General features: G+C 43.1%; 1 protein-coding gene across 4 annotated transcripts in view; it reads right to left on the reverse strand.

The window, feature by feature from the left end:
* Ano6 (anoctamin 6) overlaps positions 1-17,709 on the reverse strand; it is a 175,194-nt gene that overhangs the window by 95,904 nt on the left and 61,581 nt on the right. For all 4 annotated transcript variants that reach the window (XM_021225485.2, XM_021225486.2, XM_005067144.4 and 1 more), the window contains one exon: positions 8,548-8,630. In XM_021225485.2, the coding sequence (XP_021081144.1) occupies positions 8,548-8,630 (83 nt within the window). The remainder of the gene's footprint in view (positions 1-8,547; positions 8,631-17,709) is intronic.

Raw genomic sequence — 17,709 nt, forward strand, 5'->3', positions numbered from 1 at the left:
AAGCATTTGAAGCTGCAGGGAGCACAGTTGACACAAAAGCCCTGCTGAGTTGCCTGTTAAACTGGATGGACCGTTTTTGTTTTCAGGCATTTAACTGAGATCAGATTTTACCCCAGCAACAACTCAGGTACAGACCTGCTATATTCCAATTCATGTCAACACTGTAGACCAGAGCGCTCCAGTACTGGTTTGCTTATTACAGCTAATGAGGACGCCGTCTGCTGGTAATCACAATCTGTCGGGTTTCATTAATCTGTGTCTCAAAAGGTGACATGGGAGGCGCTACAAATTCATTTTTCCTTTGAAGAAGAAATTTGGGTTTTCTAGGTAAAAATGTATCTACACTTTCTTACCAGAGACTGGCTTACGGAATCCATGAGACTTTTAATAGGACTGGCAAGACGGCTCAGAGTATAAGGGCGGCTCCCACATGCACACCAAGATGTGGGTGGAAACACACACCCACTGAATGTAAAAGAAGAATTTAAGACTTATAATAAAGATGCCCCTTTTATAATATCTATTTGATGAGATAACAGAAAACTACAATTTAACTAGGTTTCAGAAATTAAAAGATCCGACAAAGTGCAAAATACGGAAGGTACAGACACGGTACCAGTCCCACTGGTCCTGATCTCCCCTAGGAATCCTGTGAATTCTTATTGTGTTCCCATTCCCGCCACATCCTGTGTTTTCTCCTTACATTTTTATCGTGTTTCCACAGGCATGCTGCTGCAGGTCATGGCATGGCCAGGCTGCCAACCAGAGGACTCTTAACTTCCCTGACCATTCCTGTGCTTCCAGATACCCTTCTAGTCAGAAGAGATATGTGGTAAATATAGACATCATAACTGTTCAGAATGCCCAGGGCTTCCTGCCTTCCTCAGCATGTTTTTGCTAAATTAATTTTGACATCCCTACGGAACAGAAAGCTCACTGAATGTCCAACATGATGTTTTGTGAGGCAGGGATTCATGAGGCATTTACAGTCATAGATTTCTGAAAATGAAGGAATAAAACCAGGTGGAACAAACGATTATGAGGGGCAGAGGATTTTAACCAATCCTAACCCTAACCCTGATCAGAACAGGTTGACTGTGGGGAAAACAAGAAACAAAACAGATCAGATGCATCCATGAGACACTGAACCAGAGGCAAAGGCTAGCCACTCTTTACCATTGCACACATCCCATTAGTGAGTTCTGCTCTACATGGACCACCCATGGCCTGTCTTTCCACCAACTGACATATCCCGACACACATGTTCATTATCCTCATCTGGCCCTGTTCATCTGACTACACCGGAACACCGCCAGGTTGTTGGGTGTTTCCACGGAGAGAAGCCTTCCTCCTGGAACACGGTCTATCAGCTATCCTTGCCTTCCTTCCATTCACGGTCTTTAAAACTACACGTTACAGAGCTGGTGAGGTGTCTCTCAAGAGTTCAAGAATACTTACCGCCCTCCAAGAAGGCCTCCTTCAGTTCCCAGCACCCACAACAGGAATTACCTGTGACTCCAGCTCAAGGGGATGCCACGCATCTGACCTCCTTGGGTACCCTCATGCATGTGCACATATATGCATATGTATATGCACACATGAGTAATTTAAATTTTTAAAAGATATCTTTGTAAAATGGATGTTTTATTTAAACAAACATACAGAAAGGAAGGAAAGGAAAGACACGCCCTACTTTGCATCCTCATCGACCAATTGCTACTGCCTGATTCAGGTTCTTGCACAGTCATCAGGAACTGCCTCTCAATAGGGCCCCTCCCAAAGGGGGTACTCCAAATGGGAGGCGGCTTCACCAACCCTGAGCAGAAGCCTGGGTCTGTCTTCTCTGAGGCAGGTGTGGGCGCAGCCTGGATCTCCATGGACTTCCTGACACTGTTATCACATGCTCAACGCATACTGTCCTTAATCAGCCCAAGGCCTCACCGTTCTAAGCCATCAGCCTTCAGCTTGCGCTCTTTTCTTTCACAGCGAGGGTTTCTTCATATTGATTTGTCTCCCCTGAAAATTGATTTTCATCCATTATCCCACATTCTTCCTAAGATCAATTACCTGGTAAATGCAACCGTCAGGACCATATTTCTTCATTTTGTATTTAAAGGCATTTTTTCTACATTCCCTGACGAAAATCAAAGCCCATGAACATATATATAGTCGTTTGCACCTACTCCACCTGTCTAATAATTCCATTAAAGAAACAACATGCTCAGGCTAGAATTCTGTTCAGGCTGACACCATCAACCTTCTACTGGTTCCTGGTGACCTCTTTCTAACACTCATAAACAATCTACCTAAAGACCTTCTATAATGTTCTAGGACACAAACACTCCTGCTTCAACACACTCGTTTATCAGTTTGGTCTGCATTCAGTATCTTCCCTAAATCAGTGCTCCCCCCAATTTTTTTTTAAATGTCCCATTTGTCACTTTAATCTTCTGGTACGTACATCACTTCACAGCACCTCAAGACTACTCACTGTGGCTCCGCATGCCAGTATCCCAGCGTTTGGAAACTCTGGAAGACAGACACGCAACACCAGGCAGAAAGTTTAAACCTCTCTTGAGCTATCTGACTCCTTTCTGACACTTTGGCGATCTCACTGTGGCCTAGAACTCTCCATATTTCTGCCTCCGATCCCAAGGCACAGATTACAGCTGTACTTGTCTGGAATGCTTCTGAGCAACCCGTGCACCTATGGCTGCTTGATAGGGCTAAGCGACTTCAACAAAATTCATTTCCATTTGCAGAAGCCTGACAATGTGTTTGCTCTGTCACCTCCTACGTGGAACTGGCTTCCTCCCCTTAGGGCCTGTTGCTGCTGCTTTCTTGTCTATCACAACTCAAAAAACAATCAATCAGCTTGTGCATATCGTCACATTAAGCATCTGTTGACTTTATTTTTACCTACTTCACAGTTGTGGGAACGAGGTGCTCGGGTGTAAACTAGGAGTGTTGAGCATGCTGGGCAATCACTATCTCTGGACCAGATTCTCCCACTTTTTCTTTTGAGACAGAATCTCAAGTTACTCAGGGTAATCTTGAACTTGCAAACCATCTGGCTACAGCCTGTGCCCTGCAAACTCTTCCATGCCCTTCTTCTTCAGCCCTTCTTATGGTTCATGAACCAGAGTCCATCTTTCCTCCATATTTTGTATCTTGGGTCCCCAAAGGCCCATGTGTTGAAAGCTTAGTCCACAGGGAGCACTCTTGAGGTGGCAGACTCTTTAGGAGGTGGGGCCTGTGAGGTCATTAGGAGTGTGTCCTTAAGGCAGTTGTGGATTCTGGCCTTATTTTCACTTTATTTGCTTACAGGCCATGAAATGGAAGGTTCTTCTCCACCACGCAACTCCTCATTCCTCACGGCAGGCACAAAGCAATTCTACCAGTCAGTCACAGGCTGGGACTTCAAACTGTGAGCCAAAGAAAGCCTTTCCTCTTTCTCATTGCAAGCTGCTTAGCTGAGGTATCTGGAAAGCTGACACATGCCCCCTCAGTTATAAACATTCAAAAAGTGTGATTATAGGCAGATACAGGGATATCACATCAAAGTCCTTCACACCCCATCTCTCAACTATGTGTTCTCAGGCTGTAAGTTGCTGGGTCCCTGTCAATAGCTAGAGTTTCTAGAAACAAACATGACCATCACCTCTGCCCATTGCTGGCTCTAATGTCCAACTCCTTGGGACTTGGAATGAAATAAAAATATATAGGGCCAGCCACGACTCTCTAGCTTTTGAATTTATTCTGTAGAGCCCTTAACCAGGTATGGGCTGGAAGTCCTGGGCATCCTGGGATTCTGGGACATCCTACCTAGCAGGATATTTTTCTGTTCCATTGTCATCAGGGTCCTAAGTTCTAACTTAGGAATCGGTCCTAAGTTCTAACTCTGTGGCCTATTTTTATAGCCTCTGGGTTTGTTCGTTAGTCTTGTTTTTACACTTATTTACTTTGTGGGGGTCATATGAATGCATGCTTGCATGTATGCATGCATGCACATATGTGTACTTAAGTCAGAAGACAACCTGTGACAGTTAGTTCTCTCCTTCTACCACCTGGATTTGGGGGAACAAACGCAGGTAACCTGGCTTGGAGGCTAGTGCCCTTACCCACTGAGCCGTCTCACCGACCCAACCCCTTACTTCTAAGTCTGAACTCTTCAAGATGATCTGAGACTCAGGCACTCAGTTCCCTGCCTCATTTCTACCATTTCCTTCCCCAGAATCATAATCCTCCAAGTCTATTCTCACCCATGACGACAGCCAGTCATCACTCAGACAGCCACTGCTTCTCTAGATGGTGAACTCGCCTCTCTAGAAGCCATAATGTGATGAATCAGACTTCATTCATAGAAGAGAGCAGGTAATAGCGAGCAAAACTGCATGGAGGGCCTCTGCAGGATGCAAGGTGGCTCAGTGGGCAGAGCTACTTGTGGCCTGATGTGGAAGTCTGACCACCTGAGGGTTCTGCGAATCCCTAGACCTGACGTAAAGGTGAAGGGAGAGAACTCACTCTGTTCTCCACATGACGGCGTGGCCTAAGTGCCCCTCCCGGTAACAATAACAAGCTTGGTTTTGCTTAAAGAGAGCAGTAAAGGGAAGACAATCATAATAAAATGTTCACTATTTTTACTGTACTCAAGCAAAACTGCATCAGGACTGCACCAGGACTGAAATGGTTGCCTACCCTAAGAGATCACCAAGTTTCTCTGTAAACCTCAATTTAGCCTTCTCATATTGACACCCTCCCACACGTCTGCCCTTATCCCACAGTGGGTACAGGTCAACATTTCTAGTTTCAACATGTTCCCAGCTCCCACAAGTCAGAGATCACAAGAGCACGTGCCCCTGGTGTCTACAACTCTGTTTACTCTGTTAATGCTGTAGCAGTCTGGCTAACTCGATGGTTTCAGTCTGCAAAGGGAGCAAAAAGCAGCAAGAGTGAGTACCTGTGTGTGGGAGTGAGGAGGTGAAGCAGAGACTACAGGAGGAAGAGAGGAGGGCAGGGAAGCTGCTGCTGTCTTTAGGCTACAGGCAGCTGGCAGGGACGTCCATCTTCTCAGGATTGACAAAGACCCCACCACACTCTGACTCAGCCTGAGACTCACATTAGACACATGAACGTGCCATTCCTTCCAATACCAGTGACCAAGGAAGGCTAGTCAGCAAACAATGCTCTAAAATAGACCTTCTAAAGGAAGCAAACTGAAGAACATTCTATTCTTCCCCCTGTTGAACAAACTAGATAAATAACTGTTACATGAAAACCACCAGCTCTTGATCCGTCCAAAATCTCAACTATTTGAGAATAGGACTTGAGTAAACATGCTCTGTGGCTTCCTACAATTTGGCAAACTACAACGGAACTGCCAAAATGCCAGGTTGGGGAAAAAACAAAAACAAAACAAACAAACAAAAAAAATCCTGACTTTTCCAACTTCTTTTGTTTTTCCCAGTATGGTTTGCACCTTTACTCTGCGGTTCGGTCCTCTGACTCCCAGGTCCCACCATCAGCCCAATTTAAAGATCTGGTTTACATCAACTTACCTGATGTCCTGGCATCAGGCTGGCTCACCTGTCCATAAGAGCAGAGCTCTGTCTTACCCGACACTATGCCCTCCTCCTGCCTACAAAGGGCTTCTCTTAAATGTAACGTGAGGTTCCCTGGAGTGTCCTACTCCCAAGGGACCTCCCTCTACACCTTGCTTGTTTACCATGGAGACAGCATCTGGTAATATATGTTTACTATCGGGCCCAGGAGTACTGGCAACAATGGGGCTGGGAAGAAAACACAAGCCACCATTTACAAGCTTCTCAAGAACTTGTGTGTCATGAGCATCACAAACAGGTAAGGGGATGGCAACAGGAAGAATTCCTTCCTGAAGTCCCATGCCAGCAGAGGAGCTATTAGCAGTTGGCTGCTGCCTGAGGGAGAGTCTATTTCCTTTAGGGATGTGCATCCCCCTATCCCCACCCCGGAAGTTGTCCGTGCTTCAGTGGACGGCCCTACACCTGGAAGCACTAACTGGACTCAGTAGGTTAAGCATAAGAGGAAATGAGGTTGGGAGGGAGATGAGGTGGTGGACAGTCAGGGAGGAGTTGGAGGGGGAATTAGAGGGTGGACATGATCAAATATATTACATATACACATATAATACTTGATATGCACATACATATATGCAAAGCTCAAAGAATACATTTTAAAATATGTTTTAAAAAGCAATTCCTTCCTGGATGGTAAGAATGTATAATCAGAGAAAGACAGTAACCAGGCTTTCTGTTGCTCTGATAAAATACTGATCAAAAGGAATCTGGGAAGCAAAGCATGTATGACATATCACGTTTTCAGGTAACGGTTCATCACCAAGGAAAGTCAGGACAGGACACTTAAGGCAGGAACTAAAGCAGAGATCAACTTACTGGCTTGATCTTTCTTCTCCAACTCTGCCCACCTGCCCAGGGAGGTCCCTGCCCACAGCACTGTGGCCTCCTTCATCAATTAGCAGCTATCTTTCTTCTACAACTAGCTTTCTCCCTACAGCTTCCTTCTATCTTTCTTCTCCAACTCTGCCCACCTGCCCAGGGAGGTCCCTGCCCACAGTAAACTACCCTCCTTCATCAACTAGCACTGGCAATGCCTGCAGACACGGCTGTAGGTTAACCCAATGGAGGCAATACCTCCACTGACATTCCCTCTCTGCAGGCGTGTCTTGGTTTGGGTCAAGTTGGCAAAAACTAAGCAGCACACAGGTACACAGAGATGTGTTGTTGAGTACAAATACAGGAGGAACGTATATGTCATATGAAGAACATCCTCTAAAAGTAAAAACTCAAGTGAAGATTCTTCTTCCGGCTTCTACATTCTCAGAAGCAGGTCTAAATAAGCCGCTCCAAGACAACTGCAGTTGGTGATTCTAGATCCCGCCCGTGGTCATTTGATCTTAGACTAGACAGTCTTCTAACTTTGAAAATGAAAACGCGAAAGTCAGGAAATACACGCTGGTGATGGAAAACGGACAGTTTATCTGCACTATGCTGCTGGTGTCAAACACCAGCACACTGCTGAGAAAACTTTCATTTTCATGCAGAGAATGGATGTAAAGTCTGTATGTTTACGAGGCACACCAGTGCCTTGCTGCACACAACTCTTGTGACATCAGTGACGATGTTTTATAAAGTTTCAACTAAAAGCAGTTCAGCGGGGTAAAAGATGAGCGCCTCTCTGAGTCTGTATCAGTGGCGCCTGTTTTTGCATCAAACCGCTCTGCCCTTCGAGACATGGGACTAGTGGAGTGCCCTCACGGTGCCCCTTCACTGACCTCACACTGGGTTACTGAATGCCAGGTCTCCGTAGTACAGCCATGGGCTTTTCACAGCAAGCCATCTGCAAGGACACCACAGAAGGGCTGCTCTGGAATGAAATGGCACTGTGGGTACAGTTTTTATGTGCAATCCTTGTCAGTCCACAGCACGGTCTTGTTTCTATACGCATGTCTCAATATAGAGGCAATCCACAAAGAGTGCGAGACGGAAATGCACAGTATCTGTGGTGCAGTCACACTCTGCCAACTACTGGAATGGTGAAGGTATACCACACTTTGAAAATAAACCCTCCAAAAGATGCAGAGAGAGAGAGAGACAGAGAGAGACAGAGACACAGAGACACAGAGACACAGAGACACAGAGAGATACAGACTCACACACACACAGAGACACACACATAAATATACACCTTGATCATACACACACACACACACACACTCACTCACACACACACACACACACACACAATTCCATTGCAAAAGGAAGTGGGAGACAACTTATTTGCAGCAATGAAAAAACTGGGTAAATCCAGGTGAACGCTGCTATACCTTCCTACTTCTCTGGCACTAGTCTGAGAGTCAAGGACTTTAGGAGCCTAATATAAAATCTACTTTGAAAGGCATTCTGCAAAGCATCCTACATGCTTAATTTTCTTTAAACAAGACACTAATAAAATCACAGTGGCATCTAATATCATTTTTAATTCCTTGAGGGTAGGAGCCATGGCTAATCTTCAGTGTCTGACTGAGTGGGAACATTAGTTTCCCTCTTGGTAGAAACAGCCAATAAAATATTCCTAGTCCTACCAGGCTGCATTATTGAAGGTTCCTGAAGGAAATAAGAAATGGGTTGTTCCATGCTGAGCAACAGCACCCAGGCCAGAGCAGTGTCTGTGCTCAGTCAAGAGTGATTTTCAAGGTAAGGAGAGCAGAAACTGACAGCTGCAGACCCAGCCACTGAAGCAGGGAATGTTGGAAACATCTCACTCCTTTACTACAGAATGAGTTCCTGTCAGTGGGTGCATACGCAGTGTGAAATCAAACCCAAAGCTCCCGATGCCGGGATGCTCAACCTGCTCCTCAGAGACACCAGACACCCAACAGTCGTGGGCGGGAGGAGTGGGGGGGCATGCCAGATTGAACCACTGAAGGATAGGATTTATTTTTCACAGAAAATCTTGATGACAAATAACAATTTGAGATGAAGTACTTACAAACTCTGGAGTTCGGAAATCCTGCTGGTTCTCCAGCGACCCAAAGGTGGGACAGACAATTGTCTGGTCAAAGTTTTCCAGCACTGAAAATAAAGGAGTAAAGAAAATAAGCCAACTGCAAACTGGATACACCCAGCGACAAGAGGGAAGATACTCAGCATCTTAGACCCATCTGCACATTGAGATATTCACATTCTCCAGGACCAAAATCTACAGCAACTATTTCATCCATGTGTCTAGGTCTCAGAATGCTCCAGGCTGCATCGAGCATGGAAAATTACCAGCCTCTACACAGCAATTAAATGTTGAGTGCAGCTAAGGAACTCATTATCCTGCTAGCCTCTTGGGGAACTCTTGAGTCAAATGAGGACGGTCATTTTCTGTTTTAAAATATATTGAGAAGCAGCACCTGATAGACATTTAGGGGGAGCCAAATAAAATCTTGGTAATTTTTACTAGTCACAAACAAGTAAAATTAATTATAATAATATCATCTAACTCATAACAATCCATTTACATTTGAATATATTATCTATATTAAAAATTATCAGTGAATCATTTTACATTTTTCTGGGACTAAGTCTTGGGGATCCAGGGTGATTTTTAAAAACATATTTCAGTACACCAGAGCCACAACCCAAAGGATCAGCAGCCACAGTGACTACTGACCACTGGAATAGGTGACTAGGTCATGGCAGGGTTAGGCGAAGTAGAGGAACCAAGCCCAGGAAGTGGGTCATTCCATTCATGTCTATCCCTGTGTGGTAGTCAAGACCCTTTCACAAATAAAGGGGCTGGCCCAGTGGCTAGGACACCCAGAAAGCAAACCAAGCATCTGCACCATGATCCAAGAGAGTTAGAGAAGCCAGAAGTGAAGGACTCCATACAGGAAGAGTTGGTCAACAGCAGAGAACTTGCCAGGTTCAATCATGAGCACTTAATTCAAAGAGGTGGGAAATAATAGTTAAGAACATTGAAAGACCATCAACTGTTTAAGGAGGTTTACATAGATACTCTCATTCATCAACAGGCCCACATCTCTTCAGCAAGCCACCGACATGAAGGAGGACAAGATTAAAGATGTCAAGAGGGCTGGGGCACGCTGAGTTTATCCACAGCATGCGGCCTCCAATAGTCCTAACAGAGCAGCTACACAGGGATTTAGTTTTCTCAGCAGAAGTGCTATTAATTTTATAAGTCACTACACACCTGACTTCTAACAGGTTTTATGAAATAGCTGGTTCCCACTGATGAAAACAAAAAAAATCTCTTTTCAGTGGCCTAAAAAAGGACAGCTCAACTTGGATAAGGAAATTCATGAGAGACTATGATTGTTTACAAAGCCAGGTTGTCAGCCAAAGTGAGATAATTTATCTGTTTAAAAAGAAAAGCCAATATCAGAATTACATTTTAGGTTCACACTGAATACCTTTGTTTGCACACTTAACTCACACATTAGTATCCCCTATGACCTGAAAAGAAAGGCCAGTAGATGTGACAAGCAGGGAGCCACCTCTTCTGAAGAGCCCATCAGGGGACCCCCTATGTCAGAACCAGGGAAGAAATGGGAAGCAGAGGCTCAAAGAGGCTCGAAGACATCTCTCACGGTGGACAATCAAGATGGGTGTCTCTGAGTAGCCCAGGAGGCTGCAATTTCCATACAGCCTGTTAAGTTCTGATCTGATTATTCCAACAGCCAAACAATAGTTGTCCAAAATAGTTACATTTCTGCAGACCACTTTCACACTTCCTTAAACAGTGTTTCTTGATCAGTGAGTCATAACCACTTTGGTGGTTAAACAACCCATTCACAGGAGTATCTTGCATATCAGATATTTACATTACAATTCCTAACACTAGCCAAATCCCAGTTACGAAGCAGCAATGAAAACAATATTCTGGGCGGGGCTCACCATAACATAAGGAACTGTATTAAATAGTCACATCATTAAGAAGGTTTAGAATCACTGTCCTAAAACATGATTGTCTATACATCAGGCTATAAGAAGTTCTCCACAGATGGAGTACAGCCTGGTTCACACCTGGAATTAAAGACCTAACCTTTCTACAGCACTCTCTGTAGAGACAGTGAAGGTAACACAAGTGGGGTATTTATAACATATTGCTTTATAAAGTTAATGAAACATCATACTTGTGTGTATTTTTATACAACTCCTATAAATCCGATAGCATGACTTCATTTGACATCTTATCTAAATTCCTACAGGCTGAGATATACAATTTATCTCTTGTGTAATGGAGGTCAAAAGCTCAGTGGCATTTCCTTTTGTTCCTTTTCTTCTCCATGGGAAAGGGAGATTTAAGAACGTATTCATTTTGTCTAGTGACTGAAGAAACAAGATATAGTGCCCAGGTGTTGTATTAAATCACAGGCGAGGATGCAAAGGAATAGACTTGTGAGAAGTATAGAACTGCTTAGAGTTCTAGTTATTCTCATAATGGAAACAAACATAGTCACAGGTAATGTCAACACAGAAGAGACACTGAATTTGAATAAATGAAAACAAAACTGGCTTTACTAAAATACCACCTTAGCAGGACAAAACCACAGCTGTTTCTCCCAGGATCTACCACAGCTGAGAAGCAGATGATACATGATGCTAATACAATAGTTAATCTATTAACACAATGGGGACTACTTCTGAGAGAACAAATGTACTCATTTTTTAGAAAACTAATTTTACTTAATAGCTTTTAGAATGTTAAGAACACTGGTTCCCCTTGCACAGGACTCAGATTCAATTCCCGGCAACCATGTGGTGATCCACAGCCCTCTGTAACTCTAGTTCCAGGGAGATGTGGCGCTCACTTCTAGCCTCCAAAAGTGCTAGGCAGACATGTGGTACACATACATGCAGGCAAAACACTCACATACATAAAATAAAATAATCTAAAAATGAAAAAATTATTATCAACTGTCTTACTACAAGTAAAAACCAAATCAGTGAATGTTTAGGCCAAAAGAAGCCCATAAAATATTTGCTTTTGATAAATATAACAATAAATCAATCACAATTATCATAAATGAAAGGAAGTGAGTAATTTTTAAAAACTTTATTGATGCAGTTTGTGTAATAAAGTTTGAAGGTAAAACTGTAAAACCAAGGACCCAATAAAACCAACTAGAAGTTTGGCCATATTAATAACAGGACACTGACAGCCTCTCCAAACATGACAGTCACATGGTTACTTGTGTACCGATTAGAAAAGGAGTGACTTGAATTTACTACCCTGACTATGCAATAGATATAACTTGTACTGCAACGGTGATTGAGATAGTGATACAAAGTAGCCAATAAAGAATCATTACCTATATCTTATAGCTTTCACAACCTATTACTTAACAGAAGACACACTCAGGAAATCCAGGGACAAAAAACAAAGCGGCTGATAAGCAAAGCTCTGGAATAAAGTTCATTTGTATGAGAAGATGCTGTATCTAACTTACAGCGTCAGCAGGGACAAGGAGTCGGCTTTGGATGACTTGTCTTGGAAGGTGACTGCCTACCATTGAAATGATCAAAAACACAGTGAAAATATGAGAAGGCCGGTAATGTTAGGCCTGAGCTGGGGGTGTGGCTCTGGTGTAAAGCTTTTGCCTATCATGTGCAAGGCCCCAAGTTCAATACCCAGGACTGGAAAGGAAAAGAGTAATAATGGCAGAGCCAGGAGCTGGGAAAACAACAACAACGAGGAGGAGGAGGAAGAGGAGGAGGAGGAGAAGGAAGAGGAGGAGGAGGAAGAAGAAGAGGAGGAGGAGGAGGAAGAAGAGGAGGAGGAGAAAGAAGAAGAGGAGGAGGAGGAGGAAGAGGAGGAGGAGAAAGAGGAGGAGGAGGAGGAGGAGGAAGAGGAGGAGGAAGAGGAAGAAGCTGGTGATGGGAAAATAAAAACAATAAGAAGAACAAGAATGGTAGGGCCAGGAGCTGGGAAATAAATTATAAACTAAGAATGGCAGGGTCAAGTGTAAAGGGCATAGACTAAGGACCCTGACAGGTCCTAACACTACCTGCTGAGAGCTGATTATTATCAGTGTATTCATCCCAAGCTGGTGATAAAAATTTCCCTGGTGAGGTCACAGGGCTATTCAAAGATACAAGTGACATTTCAAAAGCATGCTGTTAGAAAAAAATTGAGAGGTCAGCGAGAGAACAGTTAAAAGTGCCAACTGACCTTCCAGGGAACCCACATACATACAGGCAAACTTACCATACTTTAAAAGTAATAATTTTAATTGAACACTATGTAAATATAAATTAACTTTGCATATAAAAACTTAATGTGCAGAGAAACCCTGTCTCGTAAAACCAAAAAAAAAAAAAAACTTAATGTGAAAAGTGAAAACGCAAAATTGCTGGGCATACTAATCTGTGCCTGGCATTTCCAAAAGTCTGATCTATTTATTCCTATTTTCATCTTTATTCCCTTAGATGGTGAATAATAATTTCAGGTTGCCAGTCACCTCAAGACACCAGCTAAAAGTTAAACAATTCGACTGTGAATCAGTCATATTCTAAACTGTACATCTTTTAGATATATTGACTTTTGTCTTCTGGGTGGCTAAGAATAACCCAAGGATACCCCCCTAAATACAAGTTGATAAGAGATTAAAGTAGCATTGAAAATAGAAATCAAAAGAATATCAGCAAAGAACTGTGCCAACATATGGCCAGCTAGAAACAGACTAACATGCCAAGTGAGGTGACTTAGCACTTGGGAGGTGTTGGCAGGACCAGGTGTGTAGGCCCAGCCTTGACTACATAGCGAGTTTGCAGCCAGCCTGGGCTACATATGAAATTCTTCCTCTAAAAACAAACAAACAAATAAACAAACACATCTTGAAAATCAAAGAGAAAAAAACAATAAAATTGGCTGACAGCAGTTACAACTGGAAGAGCATTCACTATGCAGAAGTTCTACAAAATAAAGAAATGCTGGCAAGCCTACAAACTCACCAGCTAGGTGAGATGCAGGTGCATATATAATTATAAGTAATTATGCAATTATAAGTAATATATGTAATTACTTATACATGGACCTTTTGTGGTGACGGGGATTGACCTCAAGAGTACAGCCATGATATGAGTACAAATGATCCCAAGAATAGAAAAGAAGCTACCTTCAAAAATTCCATGATCTAGCAGATGTACAACGAAAAAAAATAGTAAGTCAAAGGAATGGCCCACTTCACTTTGGGAAAACGTACACGTTTACATACCCAGACAGGGCAGGAGGCCTAGTAGCTTAGCAGGATGTTGTACACCTGGAATTTTTTTTCCCACTTGATAGAAGCCTCAGGAATTTGAATCTTAGGGTATGTGATACTTGATCACAAAGCCAGCCCTCACAAGCCACAATGCTCACACACTTGAGACATTCTTCCCAGAATGCTCTGCTTTCCAGAAGTGCTAGCCTGCCCCACCTCACTCCTATAGCACTTAACTCCCCAGCCTATCCATCCCTCACCACCCTGGCAGTCGCATTTGGTTTCCAGCTTCCAATGTCCCTTTCTCTGGTCTCAGTTTAACAGGATCCACTGTAATATGGTGACAAGCGAGGTTGTAAGGTTATAGATGGTCACATCAGGCTTTTAAAACAGGGTCACTCACACTCACTAGGGCTGGAGAGATGGCTCAGCCATTAAAGGCTCACAACTAAAAATACAAAACAGGGCCACTCAGGGTCATAACTGAAAAGAATATTAATAGTGGAACTTGAATGGTTAGTTTTTGTCAATTTAACAAAGCTAATTTCACCGAGGAAGAAGAACTTCAGTTTAGGAATTGCCTCTATCATACTGATCTGTGCTGGCCCCGTTCCTAGGCAGATGGACCTGGGGTGTATAAGAAAAGGAGCTGAGCAAGCCAGGAAAAGAGGTAAGCAGCATCCCTCTGTGGCTTCCTTCAGACCCTGCATCCAGCATCCTGCCCTGAGGTCCCTTAGCGATAAACGGTTGTTACCCGAAGGTACAAGAGGAAATAGACCCTTTTCCCACCAAGTTGCTTTTAGTCAGTGTTTGATCACAGCAATAGAAGCAAACTAGAGCAGAAACATGAAATGCAGAGATGGGAATGTTCTCGAAGGGGTGCCACGCTGTGTTTACTACACGGGGCCCTAGACTAGAATAGTAAGGCCAGCACGACGTCTATCTCCACAGCTCAGGCAGAGCTTATAATCCATGTCTCAGTGTTCTTATCAACAAAACACAGATTACGATGTGTTCATCAAAAGGTCAGCATGGAGAATAAACCCACTGAAGCAAATACAACACATCCTATAAAATATTGGCTGATACTCTACAATCCGTAAAGTTTTTGTTTCTTTTTGTTTTTAAACCTGATTTCAAGGCCCTTACTCTCGTTTGCCTCCACTTTCCCTTCTGCCATTTATCTTGATTGTGGGGACACCAGACCTTGAGCAGAAACCCACTTCCCCTTCAGCCTGGGAGCAGGCAGCTATGTAATGTTTACTGAAAACAATTCAGTGCTTTAAAGCTCTTGATAGGGCTCAGATAAGGGCTCGCTCACTGAGATACCATGACTTTCACACCCCCTATGGCTAGATGCCTCTTCCTGTCCCCCCTGCGGAGTATCCCCGATTCTGGGGGATTCTGGGGCCGGAGATTAAACCACCAGCCAGGAGGGTGAGAAGTCTGGAAAGAATTGTATGTAGATGGATGGCAGAAGTCCTTAAAAAGGGAAGCTCTTTTTTCTTGGAGAGACTTCTCCTGAGAGCTCTCTCCTAAGCGGACTGGGGTCTCCTCCTAAGCTGACTTGGGAAGCATAAAGTTTTCTTAAAGCAACCGACCGGTCTCTATGTCATCTATCCCGACCACCTCGCTACATTCTCGGATGCAGGCCGCACAGCAGGTACGACAATTGGAGGATCCCACCGAGATTGTGAAAGCGAGGTAAGTGAGAGGGTTCGTCTCTTTTTCTGGCCAGGGACAGATTGGGGAAAAAAGAAAAGAAACCATGGGGAATAGTTCTGGGAAGCTTGAGTTACAGTATCTAGTTAAAAAGTTACTTGAAGGACATGGGACTACAGTAAAGTCTAAAACCTTAGAAGGCTTTTTAAAATGGATTGAACGTGCGAGTCCATGGTTCATTACTGGGGGGAGGCTTAAATGTTCCAGATTGGAAGGATGTTCACTATGATCTTTAGAGTCGGGTGTTGGTGGCATATGCCTTTAATCCCAACACTCGAGAGACAGAGGTAGGTAGGATGGAGGCCATCCTTGTATATAGAGCGAGTTCCAGGATAGCCTCCAAAAGGATAGAGAGAAACCCAGTCCAAAAAAAAAAAAAAAAAAGGAGGGTAAAATAAGAAATAAAATAAAAAATCTCCAGTCTTTCACCTGATCCACTGAGGTCAGGAAAGTAAAGGAAAACTGAGAGATTTAAAAGACTGGCCAACAAGTAAGGCTATAAGGATGTATTAAAAAGGGGGTACCAAGCTAGGGGTACCAAATTAAATGTCTAGGCCTTTGCCTAACAAAGGTCAAAAAAGAAAAGCGAAACTTAAGAAGTTGCCCTCAGTTGGAGGGTGGATTGGAAAATCATCCTCAATGGGAGGATGGATTAAAGATAGATAAATTTAAAAAATTGGTGAAGTTAATAAATAAGGCCAGTCTTTCACCTGATCCACTAAGGTCAGGAAAGTAAAGGAAAACTCAGAGATCTAAAAGGATAGCCAACAAGTAAGGCTAGAAGTATGTATTAAAAAGGTGGTACCAAGCTAGGGGTACCAGATTAAATGTTTAGGACCTTCCCTAACAAAGGTCAGGAAAAAAAAGGGAACCTAAGATAAGAAGTTGCCCTCAGTTGGAGGGTGGATTGGAGGATCATCCTCAATGGGAGGATAGATTAAAGATGGGTAAATTTTTAAAAAATTGGTAAAGTTAATAAGTGAGGTGTTAGTATTAAGTAAAGAAAAAGACAAAGGTATATAAAATAAAAATGTTTGGTTACATTTATATGGGGTAGGTTATTGAATTTTGTGAGTCATCTCTAAAAACTTTTGGCAAAAGCCTGGTCTTTCCAATTTGCATCTACAGAATTACAAGGAATGGGTATGGCTGTAGCCCCTGAGTGTAGCTCAAAACTTCTCTAATGAAGAAATGATGAGGGACATACAGGACTTTTTCAACCTTTTGTTTTTAATTAAAAGATTGATTGGAGTTGTTCTGTTAAAGAAGTTTCAGTTCAACAAACTAATCATAACCTAGGCAAAAGGAGAGATATATATGCATCGGATCATCACTACTGTTCATTTCCTTCTTAAATTCCAAACTAAATGCAGGCATAGGAAGGAGAGGCATTAGTGTAGCTAATATTTTTGAATGGTAACAATGTTCCAAGCACTCCTGCCTACTTCTCTTAAATGAAAGTAAAAAGTAATCGGAAAATACCTTTGCTAAATCTGGATGTATCCATATATAACCCTACCTTGGTACTGGCATGGACACTCAATGACTGTGAGTTTGAAACATGAGAATGTGACGTCGGTATGCAGTCAACACTGGGATCCAAAAGCCAAATTCAAACTGAAGGCTTCCACACAGCACACTATCTTTCCCTCCTGCCCTTCCCCCTCTAGCTTTTCCTAACACAGATAATTTTGGGATTATCTACTCACCTACTTCTGAAAATAAGAAGCAATGGAGAGGAAGGGAGGGAGGCTGGGAGGATACCATTCATAAAAATCTCAACTGTCACACTAAGGAAGTTTCTCATTCCTGGTGGGGACCAGGAATGTACAGTGGTAACATTCTGTGATTTACGGAATTAAATATTTCCCTCAAATCATCCCCCCTCACCTGCTTCCATTTCTGAATGATGTATATCACGGATGCTGAGATCGCCCTCAACTTCTCCATTTCCCTGGATCCTTCCATCCCACCCGTCATCAACTCTTACCTTTTCTACTTAGACTCATAGCACTTAGCCCTGATGGAAACACAGGTGTGTTAGGGACTCTCAAGGAACTGACAAATGACAGAACTTGCTATGGGCTCACTGTCACTCTTGCAGAGCTCTGTCCTGGTTAGTTTTTTTGTCAATTTGAGACGTTACAGCCACCTGAGACAAGGGAACATTGATGGGGAAAACGCCCCATAAGACTGCCTCGTAGGTAAGCCTATAG

This window comes from Mesocricetus auratus, unplaced genomic scaffold (genome assembly GCF_017639785.1).
Source record: "Mesocricetus auratus isolate SY011 unplaced genomic scaffold, BCM_Maur_2.0 Super-Scaffold_100010, whole genome shotgun sequence".
Taxonomy (NCBI): Eukaryota; Metazoa; Chordata; class Mammalia; order Rodentia; family Cricetidae; genus Mesocricetus; species Mesocricetus auratus.